The sequence below is a fragment of the Cupressus sempervirens genome, chromosome 10, assembly GCF_028749045.1.
Source record: "Cupressus sempervirens isolate cs-2001-9-10 chromosome 10, ASM2874904v1, whole genome shotgun sequence".
NCBI classification, from domain to species: domain Eukaryota; kingdom Viridiplantae; phylum Streptophyta; class Pinopsida; order Cupressales; family Cupressaceae; genus Cupressus; species Cupressus sempervirens.
This window is the reverse complement of record NC_143127.1, coordinates 420,580,427-420,598,234: the sequence shown is the minus strand read 5'-3', so window position 1 is coordinate 420,598,234 and position 17,808 is coordinate 420,580,427. Positions and strand designations below refer to the sequence as shown.

The following is a 17,808-nucleotide window of genomic DNA, read 5'->3' as shown; positions in this document are numbered from 1 at the left end:
ATTTAGTTAGATTTCTGACTAATCATTCTATACCAATATATATCTTTGTTTCAATTACAATTTAGCAATATTTATTCTTAATAGATTCTACACTTCTCCAATAATAGTTAGTCTATTTTTGTTTAAATATATACCATAAAAGAACACCTCCCTTCACTTTTATAGATTGTATACTTCTCCAGTAATAGTCTGTTTTTGTTTTAATACAGACTAAAAAAGAACACCTCCCTTCACTTAACACACATTCAAGAGATCAAAAACCATTTTTTATGTTAAAATTCTTGTTTGTATGAATTATCTTTATCACACCTCCACCCCCCCCTTTTGGGCTTTCTTTATGACTGTAGTTTCCTAGTACTTCCAATTTTTTTGTTCTTTCTGCACATTTTTGTACATATATCCCTAGCTACTTTGGTCCAAACAATGCAAGAAAGTAGAACTTAAGAGCAATATATTTCCAATAGAAAATAGAAATTCAGTCTTTGCAATCAAGAAAAGCTCAAGAATACTCTATTTTAACAAAAAATAATCTACAATTGAAAGAAATCTCATAGAATGAAGATTGGAACTACAATTTTTATGAAACAAGCAATAATCATCACTAAAATATTTTTAAAAACCTAATGTTATAAAGAACAAAATCATTTTCAAAGCCTTTCCAAGGAAAACACATTGTGTTTTAAGATCAATGAGTGAGCTAGATTGGGAAAGCCTATAAAGGAGGGTTTGATTGCTATATGTTGCCAACATTTTTGCAAAGATATGGAAATGGAGATTGCAAGGCTTGATGTACTTTCTATATCTGAATTTTAAGAAAACCTTAAAATTTCACTGACCACCATGAAAATAGAGGGAAGTAATGGTGTGATACATTGTCAGATATGTTACTTTCCATAGACCAGAATACTGAAACAAGAATGTGACAAAGGTTAAAGAAATTTACAATATTGCAAATATTGGACCATCAAAGTAGTCTGATTTCTTTTGGAGATACCCATAAGCATGAAGTTTAATTTAAAAGGACACTGTAACACATAACATTTGGTCAACTTTTACCAACATGGCACAAGCAGAAGAGGGAAAATCACATTAGTTCTAAAACAAAGCAAGATAAGTTAGAGACAAATCATAGAAGGTAAGATAAGTTGGAGACAAGCCATAGAAGACAACATCTTGCTTGATGAAACCCATTTTAAGAAAAGCTAATTTATGCTAGAAATAGAATGGAGAGCTTGTGGGGAAGGATGTTGTCTAGCTGTCCAAGTAATTTATTATTTGTATGTGTGTAGTCCACCAAGACCGCCCACCTCCATGTAAAAGATGAAAAAATCAACTGCTCGTTATTAATTTTATAGACTTTTGCACCCTTAAAATGGGCACTGGCTAATCTCCAGACAAAATGCACCAAAGACAAAAAAATGTTAAAGATTAGTCTTTTTCAGATTCACGAAAACACAATGAAATTTTCTCAAAAATTTTGTTGTTTTTTATCACAAGATATAGATATCATAAAGATCAAATGCTAAAAATTTGAAAAAAAATCATTTTTTTTAGTTGTTTTGGAATTTAGTCAATGGTGCAATTTGTAGGAAGGATAGCCACCTCCCTTAAAATGAGCTTCCCAAAACCAATTAGACAAGGACAAAACATTTTTCATCAATAATACACATAAAAAATATGCAACTTCTACATTATGTATGTCGAAAATAAAATTGATACATTGAATCCATTGGGTGGAAAATTACGGATTAATAACTGTTTAAATGAAGAATCACGAACTAAAAAGCCAATTTATATTTTAGAGGGAAAAAATATAAATGTATTATTAATAATTAAAAAATATAAAAGCATAAACTTTCTTTACGTTTTAAAAAATATGTATGACGACAAAAACAAGTTTATTTCAGACGAAGTCAAACGTCTCTGAACCAGTAAAGCGCAGTGCAAACGACCAAAGCTTCTGCAAATAGTATCTCTTATCCCGGAGCTTTGTCAGCGTTTCCCCTTCCCCACGTATATAATCAAACCTGCAAAATATGTCGGAATTTAATTTCCATTTAAGCGGAGGAGGAGCGAGCAGGAGGAAGAAAAATAGTAGCAATTCCAACGCCTCATCTTCGGGAGCACCTCTGCATATTGACATTGACGCTCCCCCAAAGGCCTGGGGCTTTGCCCCCTTTTTATCTCTTGCCTTTATTCTCCTCTTCTTTTCGTTGCAGTTAGTATTACCCGCCACTCATTACCGCCATCCTTTTGATCCTCATCGCCAGTGGAAACCTTTCGTTTCTAACCCTGAAACGGTAACAGTTCTCGTGCCATTAAATTCGATTATTAGAAAGAATTTCACCAGCAAATCAAAATGGTGGCAGTAATTTTAGTTGCTTTAAAATTTTTTCTTATTTTAAAATCCAAGGTGCGGCTGTGTTTCTGTAACATTGTGTGGGATAAGCTTGACCTGAAATTATAATTTTAGGATTTCTAAACTAATATAATAGAGCATAGCCTCGGAGGGGAACTGAACCTTGGTTGCGCTCTTATTGGCGATTCTGTCATCATTTCTTCACAATCCAATTTCAACGACTTTGTTGTTAACTCTTGGTATGTTAATTTGTGAGTTTAGAGTAGTGAGCTTTGATCGTAGATTGGTTAATGGATTTAGAGTAGTAAGCACTGATCATACGATCGGTTATTGGTTCTGCAAGGAAGTGCAACTAGAATCATCATATGTTTCAGGAAAAATGAACTTGTCTTGTTTTGGCAGAGTCTAGCATGCTGCAATCGAGATGACATATGTAGATAAAAATTGTGTCATCTTTCTTAGCTCATTGCAATTCTATGGTAGTCATGTTTAAGTTCTGTTGATGACTACCCCCTTTCGTCCCCTGTTTTGCTAGGGTAGGAATGCATTACAATAATGCCGTTGAGGGCATAGTTCGTTGCTTTTGGGTGGCGTTGTTTCAGCACTCAACCCGATTCAAGACCCTTCAAGGTCAGTGGGCTCTCGAGTCCTGTACCACTAGTGGTCTGCTGCTTGGACCATTGGCTGTTAGGCTATGGTGCTGTCAATTGTGGTGCCACAAGTTGGGTGTGTGGCACAATTGGAGCGGAGGGTCCATTGAAAACCTCAATCAACTGACCAAATAACAATAGGTCATTAAAATATTGCATTTCATTACAAAATGTAGTCATGCAGGAGGCATATTTGCCAAAAGTTGTGCTTATGCCTTGTCATTTGTTAGTATTATAAGTAACTTCTCTCTTTTCAGAAGGATTTCTTGGTAGTTGTGCCATGCTTTTTGAGTATTAATTATCTACGAAGTAATGGAATGCATTTATTTGAATTTATCTAATATACCTTGCTTTACTACAGCAAAAGTAGAATTATAAAAATCTTTCAAAACTATCTACTATAAGTTTTTGAATCAACCTTTGCATGTTTATGCCCCCAAGTATTTAAAGTTGTCAAACTATAAAGTGAATGTAGTTTGTTAAACGCAAAATCAGAAAAAAATCAAGTAAAACTGAAAAGATTCTTTAAGTGAACTTTCAATTTTGGTATTATACATGCCAATCACTTTTTACAATCTAACCACTTTTGAATTCCGTTGGAATGGGGCTTGCAGGCAAATGAGATATCAACAAATGTTTCAACACACACTGAAGTGCTTCGAATTGTTAATATATTTACTTGGATAGATGATTTGGATATTCGACCTGTAGCAGTTATTGTGAATTCTACTATACTTAACTCCAGGTACCGTCTTTGAACATATACTGGCTCCCATTTATTTCATTCTGCAATATCATTTATAAGGCAAAAATTTCAATGAAGCGCTTATAAAATATGATGATGCTTTCATTACATTACTTGCAATGATCTGTCATTGGAGCTAAAAGATGGAGCAAATCTCAAGAAACAGTCCAAACCGAATTAATTAATGTGCAATTTGTAATTTGAGACTTGTCTAAATGTTGAATTTTGATATTTTCAACATGCATATGGAGGACAATTGTAATTGCCAATCCTTTCTGAGGAGATTTTGGCTTTTGTGGAGGGAAGGGTTTTGGCAGGATTAGTATTTCTTGCTGCCTGGGTTTTTAGGCCAGAGTTTAGTGTATGTTGCTGTGTGGAAACTTCAGAAGTATTTTGATGAATAAAAAAGGCTGTCAGAATGCCACTATTTATCTACTCGACCATAGTCTTCCCTGATGCATTTGGGATTGATGAATATGGATTCTTTCCACATTTTTTGTTTTGATTAACATATTTTTATCTGTTTGTTTATTTTATCAGTAGCAAGGATTTGTTGTGGTGCTTATACATGGGAATCAGTCTGTGTTTTTTTTAAGAGATTTTGCTAAGGGAGAGAAAGGAGGTTTTTATCCGCTGCATCAAGTACACTGACCCAGACTGTACGCTCATCTTGGACTCAATCTAAACACTTCTAGCACCGCAGAAATCCCTTATAAATTATTAGGATATTCTATGCTAGGAGATGTTTGGAGACTTGTTGTGTGGACAAAAGTCAAGAACCCTCGATGCGTATTGTTGCCTTGGTATTAAATTTGGTCCAAATTTTCAAAAAATTCTCATATTAACTAATGTCACTTGTGGAGTAAGAGTACATGTGATGTGGCTAGTATTTTGCCTCGTTTGTGTGCGCCAAATATCCAAAATTTTATCTTGGGCCCAAAAATAAGCAGAGCATGCCTAAGTTCAAGCTTTAAAAAGGATAATCATTAGTTACATCCATGGTGATTTTATTGTTTCAAAGCTACGTACCTCGGGGATGCGTCCCCACTCGAAAAGCCAAGGTTTCCGGGACAGGGACATCTCGAGATAGGGGGGACAAGTATGGGACATCCCCTTGCCGTCCCCAGATTGGCAAAAATTGCAGGAGATGTCCCTAGTACTTGGGGATGTTTGGGAGAAAAAAAGAGGACGACAAGCTGTCCCTGGGACGAAAAGAGGATGTATAGATGTCCCTCGATTGTACTGGGGAGGTCCGACTGTCCTCGAGTTTTGCAAAGCAAAAACAAAAAAACCTAATTTTTTTACTTCTAACTCGGTTGCCCAGGTGGGTCCCACCCCTCCAAATGCCCTAAAAAGGTAAAAAAATAGACCACAATATGGTTGTTTTGTCATTTGTTTGGTTTTGCTTTTGAAGTTGGAGTGTGTTGCAGCTGGCTGGGGTTTTCATTTTGCAAGAAGAGGAGGTGATTTTTTTGCTTTCGAGACTTGAGTAGGGATTTGAGCTTCCTTTATTGACATAGGGAGAATGATGGAAACTAGGGCCAAAGGCACACCCAACTACCAAAATCACTTGCAAGAGTAAACACAGTGGAAACACAACACAAAGAACAACAACCAAAGGAGATAGAAAGAGAAAAACACTTTATTGATTCATCAAATCATCAACGTACATGCTCAACTGTAAGGCTTTCTGGGTTACGACCAACATTACAAATCAGACTTCAATGATGATCTTCACATTCCAACTCCTACTGACTCTTCCTTATCAAACTACCTTCATGATACCTAAAGACTACCCAAGACCCCCTTAAATACTTGCACAACCACAAGTCAGCCTGATACAAATTACCAACTAAATAAACCCTTACATTAAATGCTTAACCAAGCCACAAGTTAGCTCTCAACAAATATTAAACACAAATCACGAAATTAACGTGCAAGGTCGGCCCAAACTAGAACAAAACACAGACAACTCAGTCAAAGAAGGACTAGAACAAAATACTATCACTGGACAATGCTTGGGACATACACGAGCTTAGCACCAACAAGCACTCGACACCAACACGAACTTGACAACCACAAAGAACTCAACATTAACCACGAACTCGGCAGCAACTACGAACTCGGTAGCAATAGAGAACTCGGCAGCAACAAAGAACTTGGCAACAACAAGGAGCTCGACAACAACTAATAAGAAACAAGAAACAAGCAGGACTGCAATGCAACCTAGGATTCTCCTGCATCAAATAACCGGGGTTGAAAGAAATGATTCTCCTGAATCATGCAAGTGTCACAACCTGAGCTAAATCCAACTTAGGTTGAGAAATCCATGAGGCATCTTCAACTGGTATGTTCTTCCACTTCACCAAATACTCATAGTAATCCTTTCCTCTTGTGCTGTTACCAACTCTCTGTTCAATATCTGTTCAACCTCTTCAATCTGCTTCTTAGGATAATCATCTGATACAAACAACTTCATCATTTGACTCATGATACTTATACAAATCAAAAACATTGAATATAGGAGATATATCCATGTCATCAAGTAACTCAACTTCATAACCATAACCACTATCAAACTTCTTCAAGATCTTACAAGGTCCAAACTTCTTCATCATGATGTCTTCTAGAGTGATCAATATTTTTCATATACTTCTGATTACTTTGTTCCAACCTCAACTTCACTTCCTTATGCAAAGAATCCATAAAATTAACAAATTCTACCCCTGCAATACTTCTCTTTTCATCACTAGCACATCCCTCAATTCAGATATTCCTTTAGGCCGCATTCCAGTAAAAATCTCAAAATGTGTTTTCCCTATACTATTCACAAAATTATTATATGCAAACTCAGCTTGTGTCAACACCAATTCCAAATTATGTGGTTTATCTTCAACTAAACATCTCAGCAAATTACCCGAGCTTCTATTCACAATCTCTGTCTATCCATCTGTCTATGGATGGAATGTAGAGCTAAACTTTAACTCAGTATCCATCTTCTTCCACCAAGTCTTCCAAAAGTAACCAACAAACTTATTGTCTCTGTCAAAAATAATACTTCTTGGTAATCCATGCAATATAACAATCTCTTTGAAGAAAATTTCAGCAACATGCTCAACATCTGATTTTTTTAATATGGTATTAATGAGCCATCTTAGAAAATCTATCCACAACAACAAATATAGAATCATACCCCTTTGCTGTCTTAGGTAATCCAGGAACAAAATCCATACTGATGTCACTCTAAGGTTTCTCAGGAACATAAATAGGTGTATACAAATCAATATCTTGACTTACTCCTTTTGCAACTTGACAAACTCCACAACTCTTTACAAATTTCTGAACATCCTTATACATCTATGGCCAATAATACTTATCCTTCAACAAACTCAATGTCTTATCAATTCCAAAATGTCTTGCCAATCCACCACTATGTTTTTCCTTAATCAAATTAACTCTTATATCACTTCTAGGGATACACAACTGAATTCTTTTGAACAACATACATTCTTGAATAAAATACTCATCATACTTACTCGTGATTTGATAGATTTGGTACTCTGTACTCTCTCCATGCCTCAAAAAAATCAGGGTCAGTATCATACAACTCTTTCATCTCATCAAAACCAAGAACTTCAACTTTCATCTCGGTCAACAAAGAATGTCTTCTGCTCAATGCATCAGCAACTCGGTTAGTGACTTCACTTGTATGCTTAATCACAAATGTGAAACTCTACAAGTACTCAACCCACTTCATATGTCTCTGATTCAATTTATGTTGACTTCAAAAGTATTGTAAAGCTTTATGATCAGTGTACAATACAAACTCTTTAGGAATCAAATAATGTCTCCACCTCTTCAAGGCTTGAACAATTGCATAAAACTCTTGATCATACACAAAATACTTCCTTCTAGCATCATTCAACTTCTCACTAAAGATAGCAACATGTTTACCTTCTTGACTCAATATAGCTCCTATTGCACTACCACTTGTATCGCATTCAACTTGAAATACTTTATTGAAATCAGGCAAAGCCAATACAGGTAACTGAGCAACCTTTTGTTTCAAAGTCTCAAAATTGTAATCAACTCCATGTGTCCACTTGAAATCCTTTTTGTCTCCTCTCATTGCCTTAGTCATAGCATTACAAACAAAACTGAAACTCTTTATAAACTTCTTGTAAAAACTAGCCAAACCATGATATGATCTTACCTCACCCACATTCTCAAGTGTAGGCCATTCCAAAATTGCTTTAACCTTCTCAGGATCCATTCTCAAACCAATAGCTAAAATCCCAAATCCCAAATACACAATCTCCTCTTCTATAAAAGAACGCTTTTTCAAATTAATCATCAACTTCTCCTCTTTCAATCTCTGCTTTACTTGCCTAACATGTTCAAAATATTATTCCTTAGTCTTACTAAATATCAAAATATCATCCAAATAAACAATTACAAACTTTCCCCAAAATCTCTTGAGAACCTCATTCATTAACCTTATGAAAGTGCTAGGTGCATTATACAAATCAAAAGGCATTACCAACCATATATACAAACCATTTTTTGTCTTGAAAGCAGTCTTCCATTCATCACCTTCTCTGGTTCTGATCTAATGATAACCACTCTTCAAATCAATCTAGGTAGAATGCTTTGCTCCACTCAAACAATCAATTATGTCATCCATCCTCAGCATAGGAAACCTATATTTCACTGTGATCTTATTAATAGCTCTGGAATCAATACACATTCTCCATTCTCCATTCTTCTTAAGTGCTAATATGGTAGGTACAACACATGGACTCAAACTTTTCTCCAACAACTCATGCTCTTGTCTGTTAAGTTCTTCATTCTCTATAGGTGTCAACCTATATGGTGCTTTATTCGGAAAACTAGCTCCAGGAATTAGATCCATACAATGACTTATACTTCTTACTAGCGGTAAATCATCAGGAATATCCTCTACAACAATTTCTTTATATTTATTTAGCAAATTTTCAATTTCTGCTGTACTTGTCTTCTACTAGTTTTTGTTGCTTAGCCATCACAAGCTGACACTCAGTCACCACTGTTTTTTGTCACTCGGCTGCTACTGGTACAACTCAACTTCCTAGGAATTATAACAAAACAAACTTGACTCTTCATTTCTTTTTAAAATTGCTTTCCATTAACCATGCAAATTCTCACAGTAGTACAATTAACCTCATCTGGACTTTCAATCAAAGGCAACAATATTTTCTTTCTCCCATTCACCCAAAGAGTATATTGATTCAATCTTCCATCATGTATAACATATCTATCATATTGCCAAGGTCTACCCAACAAAATTTGACAACAAGCCATAGGCATAATATCACACAGAACTTCATCAAAATAATGTCCAATCTTGAACTTCACAATACATTGTTCACTTACCAATATCTTATGCTCATCTTTGATCCATGAGACATGATAAGGTTTAGGATTCTTCAGCATTTGCAACTGCAACTTTGTAACTAGCTCCTCAGATGCCAAATTTGTTGAACTTCCACTGTCAATGATCACCTTACAACATTTTCCAGCCATCTTACATCTGGTCTTGAAAAGACTTCTCCTTAGGATAGGTTCCTCATCACTTCCCTCATGACATAACGTTCTTCTCACTGTCAGATTTTCTCCAGCCTTAAGTTCACTCGGTGAACCCTCTATGTCTCCTTGAACTACAATATTTATGTTGCCTTGCCCATTTTTAGAGGATCTACACTCAAAGGATCTATGCCCTTCTTTACCACATTTGAAACAATTACCACAAAAACCATCTCTAGAATAAGAATTACCTCTTCCTCGGTGAGAACCAGTACCTCCTCGGTAAGAATCACCACCTTTCCACTCGGTCTTGCCTTTATCATCATTCCTCCATTCAAATTTGCCCTTATTTTGCACATAATGGTTAGATTTGCCACCTTCTCCATAAGATCTACCTCTACCTCTCTAGAATCTACCAACTCTACCTCTTTGTCTTTGTTCATGCTTCTTTGTCAAGATCTCCTCAACTTTCAAGGCATATTGATATGCTTCCTCCACACTTTCCAATTTCACAAAACTTCTCTCATCTTGAATCCCAGATCTTAATCCATTTATGTACCTTGCATTTTTCTCCATATCATCATCCACATGTCTAGATCTGATGTTAATCTATTTAATTCCTTAGTATACTCCTTCATAGCCTTGTCTCTTTGTCTCAAAGTTTGCATCTTTCTCAACAAGCTAACTTGATAATCAGCAAGAAGGAACTTGTTCTTCACTTTGTTCACCATTTTCACCCAAGTCTTGATCTTCTCCTTTCCTCTCCTTTGTCTATTAGTTTGCAAATGCTTCCACCACAGTGATGCATGACCTTTCAACCTAGTAATTGCAATTTTCACCTTCCTATGATCAGGAGTGTTTTCATACTCAAAAGAACTTCTTCATATTAGAGATCCAATCCAACACAACATTGCTGTCCAATTTTCCATCATAGGAAACAACTTCTACAACAGGCTTTGAATGTGCCCTAGACAATACTCTCAACAATCTTGCCTCATCTTGATCTTCTTTAGGTTTTGGATTAAGGTTTTGTGCTACTGCTTCATCATCACTCACATCATCAAGATGTGCGCCTCTCCTCTGGGTTGTTTCTACAACATCTAATCTAGCTACAATTTGTCTCAATGTATCCAATACGACATTGTTAGCATTTCCTCTACCTTGAACCATCTTTACAATCAAGTTCCTGCAAGATTGTAACCCTCTGCAAGTTGTAGGTCAAATCCTCAAATTTGCTACCCCACATCCAAATCAACTTAGGGTTCTATACGATCCAATCTCCACAAGGACGAACCTCAAGCTCTAATACCACCTGATGTAGGGAGAACGATGGAAACTAGGGCCAAAGGCACATCCAGCTACCAAAGTCACCTGCAAGAGTAAGCACAGTGGAAACACAACACAAAAAACAACAACCAAAGGAGATAGAAGAGAAAAACACTTTATTGATTCATCAAATCATCAACATACATGCCTAGTTGTAAGGCCTTCTGGGTTACAACCAACATTACAATTCAGACTTCAATGATGATCTTAACATTCCAACTCCTACTGACTCTTCCTTATCGAATTACCTTCATGATACCTAAAGACTCTACCCAAGACCCCCTTAAATACTTGCACGGCTACAAATTGGCCTATTACAAATTACCAACTAAATAAACCCTTACATTAAATGCATAACCAAGCCACAAGTCAACTCTCAACAAATATTAAATACAAATCATGAAATTAACATGCAAGATCAGCCCAAACTGGAACCGGACAAACAATTCGGTCAAAGGACTAGAACAAAATATTGTCACTTGGCAACGCTCGACACATACATGAGCTCGACACCAACAAACACTCGGCAACCACTATGAACTCGGCATCAACCACAAACTCAACACATACAGACAACTCCACAGCAACAAGGAACTCAACAACAACTAAGAGCTTGACAACAACAAGTAGGTCGACAACAACTAAGAAACAAGAAACAAGTAGGATAGCAATGCAACCCAGGATGCTCCTGCATCATTTATTGTGCACCAAATATGAAACTCTTTATGCTTCCATTTTCCGTTTTATAAATAGATTTGCAGCTTGAAAATTTTGATTTTAAAATTTATTTTTCATTGTTTCAGCTCATATTTTCATTGCATATTTAAATCTCAAAACAAAGCACAATGAGTAGTAGTGGAAGTGCTAGTAGTAGTGGTGATGAGGAGGAAAATGTAGTTGGGGGTGATATTGCTAGTAGTGGGACTAGAAAAGAAGCTGATCCTAAAATGGATTGTTTTAAATGCCCTTCCATCATTCTGAAGGATTTTGTAGAGGGTCCTCTCAATAGGAAAAAATCTCTTATCCAATTTGTCATACCTAAGCCAAAATATAAAAAAAATATAGGAGGGACTAGGGTGTAAGATTTCCATGTTTATCTTGATGATTTTAGGGGCAGCTATACAAGAGTCAAGTCACACTTTTTAGGTGTTGCATGCCATGGAGTCAAAGTTTGTCCTAACTTGATTGATGCATAGAGATTAAAATGCCAAAGATTGCACTTAGTGGCTAAAATGGAGGGGCAAAATTTGACAGTGACATCACTATCTATTCACTTATAATCATCTAGGCATATGTCATCTGCCATTGGTACTAGTGGCAACCCTATTGAGTCTTGAGGGAAGAGGAAGATGAGTAATGGGGAGCAGGGCTCAGTGGAAAGTTTGTTTAATGCACAAGGAAAGGAAAAGTGTGAGGCATCCATTGGTAGATTCTTTGTTGCTAATGGTATACCATATCATGTAAGTCGTTCCACTTATTTTAAACAAATGGTGAAAGATATATTGAATATGAATCCCTCATTTGTACCCCCTGGTGAGCATAAGCTACATGAGCCACCATCCTAGATGAAGAGTACTCTAGGGTTGCTTTGTTGTTTGAGGATATGAAATGCACTTGGGTTAGGACGGGCTGCTCTATTATGATGGATGGGTGGACCGATGTTAGACATCGGCCACTCATCAATATTATTGTGACATCTCTTGCTGATTCTTATTTTTCAAAAGCCATAGATTGCTCAAGATGAGCAATCTATAAGAAGGATGCAGAATTCCAGTCCACCAATTTGAGAGATGCCATAGAGGAGGTTGGGTCGACTAGTGTAGTACAGATTATCACAGATTTTGCACCTGTGTGCAAATCAGTCAGTTTGATGATAAAGGGTGTTTATAGGCACATCTTTTGGACCCTTTGTTGTGTTTATGCATTGAAGGACATAGGGAAAGATTGAATGGGTGAAACAGGTAGTGTTAAAAGCCAGAGAAGTGCAAATGTTAATATGCAACCACCACACTACACTTGCTCTATTCAGGTCTTCTAAGAAGGATTTTCTCAAACCAGTCAAGACAAGGTCTGTCAATTTTAATTATATTTTACTTTTAGTCTTTAAGTTTATTTTTATTTATAATTGTTATAAACTTACATGTGATGTTTTTAATCATTAATGTTTAACTTTATTTTAATTTATACTTGTCTCTATAGGTATTGCACATACTTCATCTTCATGGAGAGGATGATTGAGGTGTATGAGGCCCTCTAATTGATGGTGGTGAATCCAAAGTGGGGACAATCGTCTTGATGGAGCTCAAATTTTACAAAAATTAGGGCCTCCATTTGCGACATAAGGTTCGAGATTTGAAGAAATATTGTCACTACTGTCAAATCAGTTAGGGATACAAGATGAACTTTGGCAGATTATACGAGGAGATTATAATCACTGTGTCATCTACAAAAGCAGCTTGATCTGGAAAGATGGATGTTGTATTAGTGGATAAAGCCTAGCCTTTTATGGAGACGGGAAGCATTTAGATAGAACACAACCAAATGCAATCTATCCTGCTACTTCCTTGCAAAAAATTTCAAGGGTTTGAATGAGTGGTTCACATGTTACATCATGCGAGAAAGGAAAGGAAATGAAAGGTTGTTGTTCATATGGCCTAAGTGTTTGAGAAGCTGACCTTAAGGTTCTCCAACGTTCATCATAATTCTAGAGGTTTTGCCCTATAGGCTAACATTTCCCAAGTATAGCAGGACCTTAATGGACATTATCGTTTCTCTTATCTACAAGCATGATGATACACAAATGCGAAGTAGGAACTATATTAGAGGATATCTTTACCATATATCTACAGGTCATGAAGTGATGAAGATAAAATGAGTACAAGACTTCAAAGCTATAAACCAAAGCATCCAAGAGGTATCCACATTCTATGTTGTTGCACAACAAAGTGATCTTTTGACTCTAGCAAACATTATGAATGTTGTAGGGATGATGCCAAATCAGATTGGTTCTTTTACTATTCCAAGCATGTAAAATCATGGCAGTAACTAGAACGATCATCTCATGACTTCAATCCATGAAGTCCTGTGTTGGATATTTTGACACAGGAAAAGAATGGATGATCATGTCTCAGACCGAACATGGAGGAGAAGGATGATACAAGATTAAACACCTCCAACAAAACAAATGAAATCAGATGTTTGATGCATACGTTAACGGGAGCTTGTAGAAGCAACATATGAGCCTTGGAAAGTTCCCAGTAAAGGTTAATAGTATTCAAATACCTCTTGGCAATGTAGCATAAAAGCCTGTGTCAAAGATTTTGAAATACATAAGCTACCGTATCATCTAATATGCTCGGAGGAAATGATTGCAGACGTTTGCATTATTCTCGAAAGCAAAAACTAGGAATATGTTTATGATTTTGATCATTATGATAGGTTCTAAAATACCAAAGGAGTAAGGGGGAGTTAGGAAATGACAAATTTGAAGCTACCCACATGTGTTTCAAATTGCATAGAAAGTTTAGAAATCCTCGTGGAAAAGAATAGAAGGAAAAGATTCTAGCCAAAGGGGAGAGCAAAATACACAAAACACACATACCACTATCAGGATAGACACACAAGTGAAGGCTACAGGATGAATGCGTTTGTGATCGTGTAGTCAATTCATCCTCATTGATGACAACAATATTGGCATAGCCCATTTTAGGAGCATCTCACGTGGATACCTGTCCCTATTTGTTGGATAATTATTCTAAGAGAATGGTTAATGCGCTTTATGAGATACATTATTAAGATGAGATTAGTTGCTCCATTTGAAGAGGTGCGGTGCTTGGAAAAGCAACCAACACCTCTCAATCTCTTATAAATATAACATACAAATCAAATAAAGGGGACAATTCATATTCATAGATAAATTTTTCCTACAAATTTTTACATATTCAAGTTATATGTACTTTGATATATTATATTCGTTCATTAGTAAAGAAATGAATTTTTGAACTAAGCCCGTGAATTTTGGATTATTGAGTAAATATTTTTATATGTGATTCGGGAATTGAACTGTAGTGGATTGAGCATCAACGATGAGTGTCTTCATTGCATTTCAATTTTTCACAGAACTAGTAAAAAGTATTTATTTTATTTTATTTGCATAAAACTTTAGAGTTGGAAATATTATAGAGTTTCGACCTTTATAATTATTTTTAAATTCTATAAATAATTTATATGATAGATAAGTGGACAGGTTCAATTATAGCATTTTACAATCGAACATCATAGATATGGTGAAATATTTAATTGTTCTTATATCTGTGTCTTGTTTGTCTCCCAACCATAGGAGTTAAACTTCATTCTAGACTATTTTAAAATTGCACCCATATATTTGATCCGTCACATCTTGATTACTAAATTATTAATAGTTGATGTGCATAAAACATTATAAAGTTGTACATAATAATTTATAATACTGACACTATCGCCCTTTTAATTTTGGCACTGGTCTTTATGTTATCCGTAATTCATAATCCATATGCTGGCAATTATTTCATACCTTTCCTTTGAAGAATTCATATATCCATTTGTTTTAGTAATTCATAATTTTTTTATATGTTTAAAGCACTCTCATATTTATACAATCATTTACTTTTGTTCTTAATTTGTGATTTGCACGTATAAAGTTTTCTATAATCCTTTCCGTTTAGGAAACTTTCATTGCATTCATATTCAAATCGATATGTTATAATGATTTTGGACTAAGGTGTTTTGTTCAGGATTAGGTACACCCGCTAGAATCGCAGAGCCAAAAATGCAGGGATCTTAGATTACAATATTCAGTTCTGTCAAGTTGGCCATAGTTGGTTGGATATCCCAACATCGAGTTGGCAAGACTTTTAGGATTTTAATCTGCGGTTTTGGGAAGCAACAAGTCCAATTCTAAGTCCTCTAAAGGAAAAGTGGTGAAGCAAAGGATCCTTGATGAGAGCTGGAAGTCCACAATGAGGTGAGTTGTTGATTTTTAAATTTAATGTTAATTTTTTGCTTGCTGATTTTCAAACTAACTTTTAAAATTTAAATTTCTAATTCTGATTTTAATTTTCTTTTGCATCTTGCAGATATATATGCTTTGTAATAGCACCCGTTGTGGATATCATTAGATATGTTGATACTAACGCTCCTAGGCTGGGATAGATATATGAGACTATTGACAGCATGTTGGGGAAGGTTGCAACAAAGGATCCTACATTGGGGTTTTATTAGGAGCATATTAGGCCTATTCTGACATGGAGGTGGAATATAATGAATACCCCGCTTCATATAGAAGCCTTTGCTCTAAATCCCAAATGGTATGTAGAGTTGTGTGGAAGGGGCCTCCCATGTGATGATCCTAAGGTATTGGATGGCTTCACAAGAGCCATTGATAAGATGTATTCAACTCAAGAGGCTGCTACTCTTGATTTCACCAACCTTCATGGCCCAAACTTGGGTAAGCCACAAGCGACATTGGATAGAGTGATTTTGGCATAGAGAGATCCTATTGGATGGTGAACTTTGCATGGGAGAGATGCACCTGAGTTAAAAGCACTTGCCACTCACCTCCTTGCGTAGGTTGCTAATTCCTCAACTATAGAGAGGAATTGGTCCACATATTCATTTATCCACTTCGTTAAGAGGAACAAACTTACCTCTAAACAAGAAGAGAAGTTAGTGGCAGTGCATCATGCTCTTCAACTTTTGGATTGTCAAGCTCTAGAGTATAGGCAGACACCAGCTTTGCGGTGGGATGTTGAGCCTGAGGATGTGACCCAGATAGATGAGGATGATACAACACTAGGATTGGTTGGGATTCCATTAGACGAGACTACGCTTCCTATGGAGTATGATAGTGAGGACAACTTTGATTTTGATGCCATGGTGGCAGAGTAGAATAGGAGCAAGGGTCTGCTTCATTTTCTATATTTTGTTTTCTATGTTAAACATGATGACGAAACTTTATGGAAGCCCTCTAGCCTTTGGGCATATTTAGATTTCCAGATTTTTATGATATTGTTTACTACTAAACTTATATTTAAATATTTTTGTTCACATATTGATATGCATATTTTGACAATTGAGTACGAAAGTTGGTTATTATTTCCTAGATGGCATTCAAATGGTGTATATTAAGGTTCTATAATGTTTAAATGACATGCTTTGTGCTTAGTTTCATATGAATGACATGCATATTTGCAAATTTCAGTATATATTTTAGAATTTTCCTATATCTATATATATATATATATATATAGCTGTCCCCGTTTGTCATCCCCCTCGTTCCCAAAAGCGCCAATTTTTTTTGCCGTCCTGGAAACCCATCTCGCCGTCCCTGTCCTGGAAACTTGGGGGAACATAGTTTCAAAGTCTCAGCTTGTCTCCAACTCCATCCAACATGTTGAATTTTTGAAAATTGATGCCTGGGTCAAAAGTATTTCAGGTTATTCAAAGCCTCCTAAATACATATTTTCAATCGATTCATTAACCTCCCTCACGAAAGAGGTTAATAAAATTTCCCCAAACACGTATTTTGATTGAAAATATTAACCCCCTAAAGAGTACCTTAGTAATGACTAAGAGCAACGATGCCTAGTCCTGGAAGAAATTTGTATCGATATACTTGCAGAGGTTGGAAAGATAAACAATACATGTTTCTTGGAGAATTGACATCAAAACTATTGAGGATAAAAGAAAAAGGAAATCCTATAACCTGATTGATGGACTACATCAAGTTGGTGATGTAAAATAATGGAAGCACACAAACTATTTGACGTAATGGTCCAATGAAAATTTTGAAGAAAAGGTAAGGTATGCCAATCAATTGATCAATGATTCAACAAAACAGGTAATGGGAGAGTGTACTAATGAAATCACGCAAGGTAGCACTCTAAGCCATGGCACAGAATGCCCCAGCACTAAAGAGCTTCAAATATTTTATAATTGTAATTCACAATAGCCAGTTGGGGAGGTGATCACCAAACCCCAAAGAAGTGAAATGAAGCAAATATGTGAACCACTTGAGACAATGCCAGCCCATGCCAAGTTTGAATGGATTTTTAAGTCATTGAAACAATGTGGTTCCCACAACTTCTACGCCATTCTTCAAGCCCAGGCCATAGTAGAATCTTTTTGGA

The 17,808-nt window shown here is 36.1% G+C and overlaps 1 protein-coding gene across 1 annotated transcript in view; it reads left to right on the top strand.

Annotated features, from left to right (window-relative positions):
- Window positions 1-1,878: 1,878 nt before the first annotated feature.
- Window positions 1,879-17,808, top strand: part of LOC149534496 (putative galacturonosyltransferase-like 4) — a 77,909-nt gene continuing 61,979 nt past the window's right edge. The window contains exons 1-2 of the mRNA XM_089804094.1: window positions 1,879-2,300; window positions 3,624-3,754. Coding sequence (XP_089660220.1) covers window positions 2,037-2,300; window positions 3,624-3,754 — 395 coding nt within the window. The 5' untranslated portion in view covers window positions 1,879-2,036. The remainder of the gene's footprint in view (window positions 2,301-3,623; window positions 3,755-17,808) is intronic.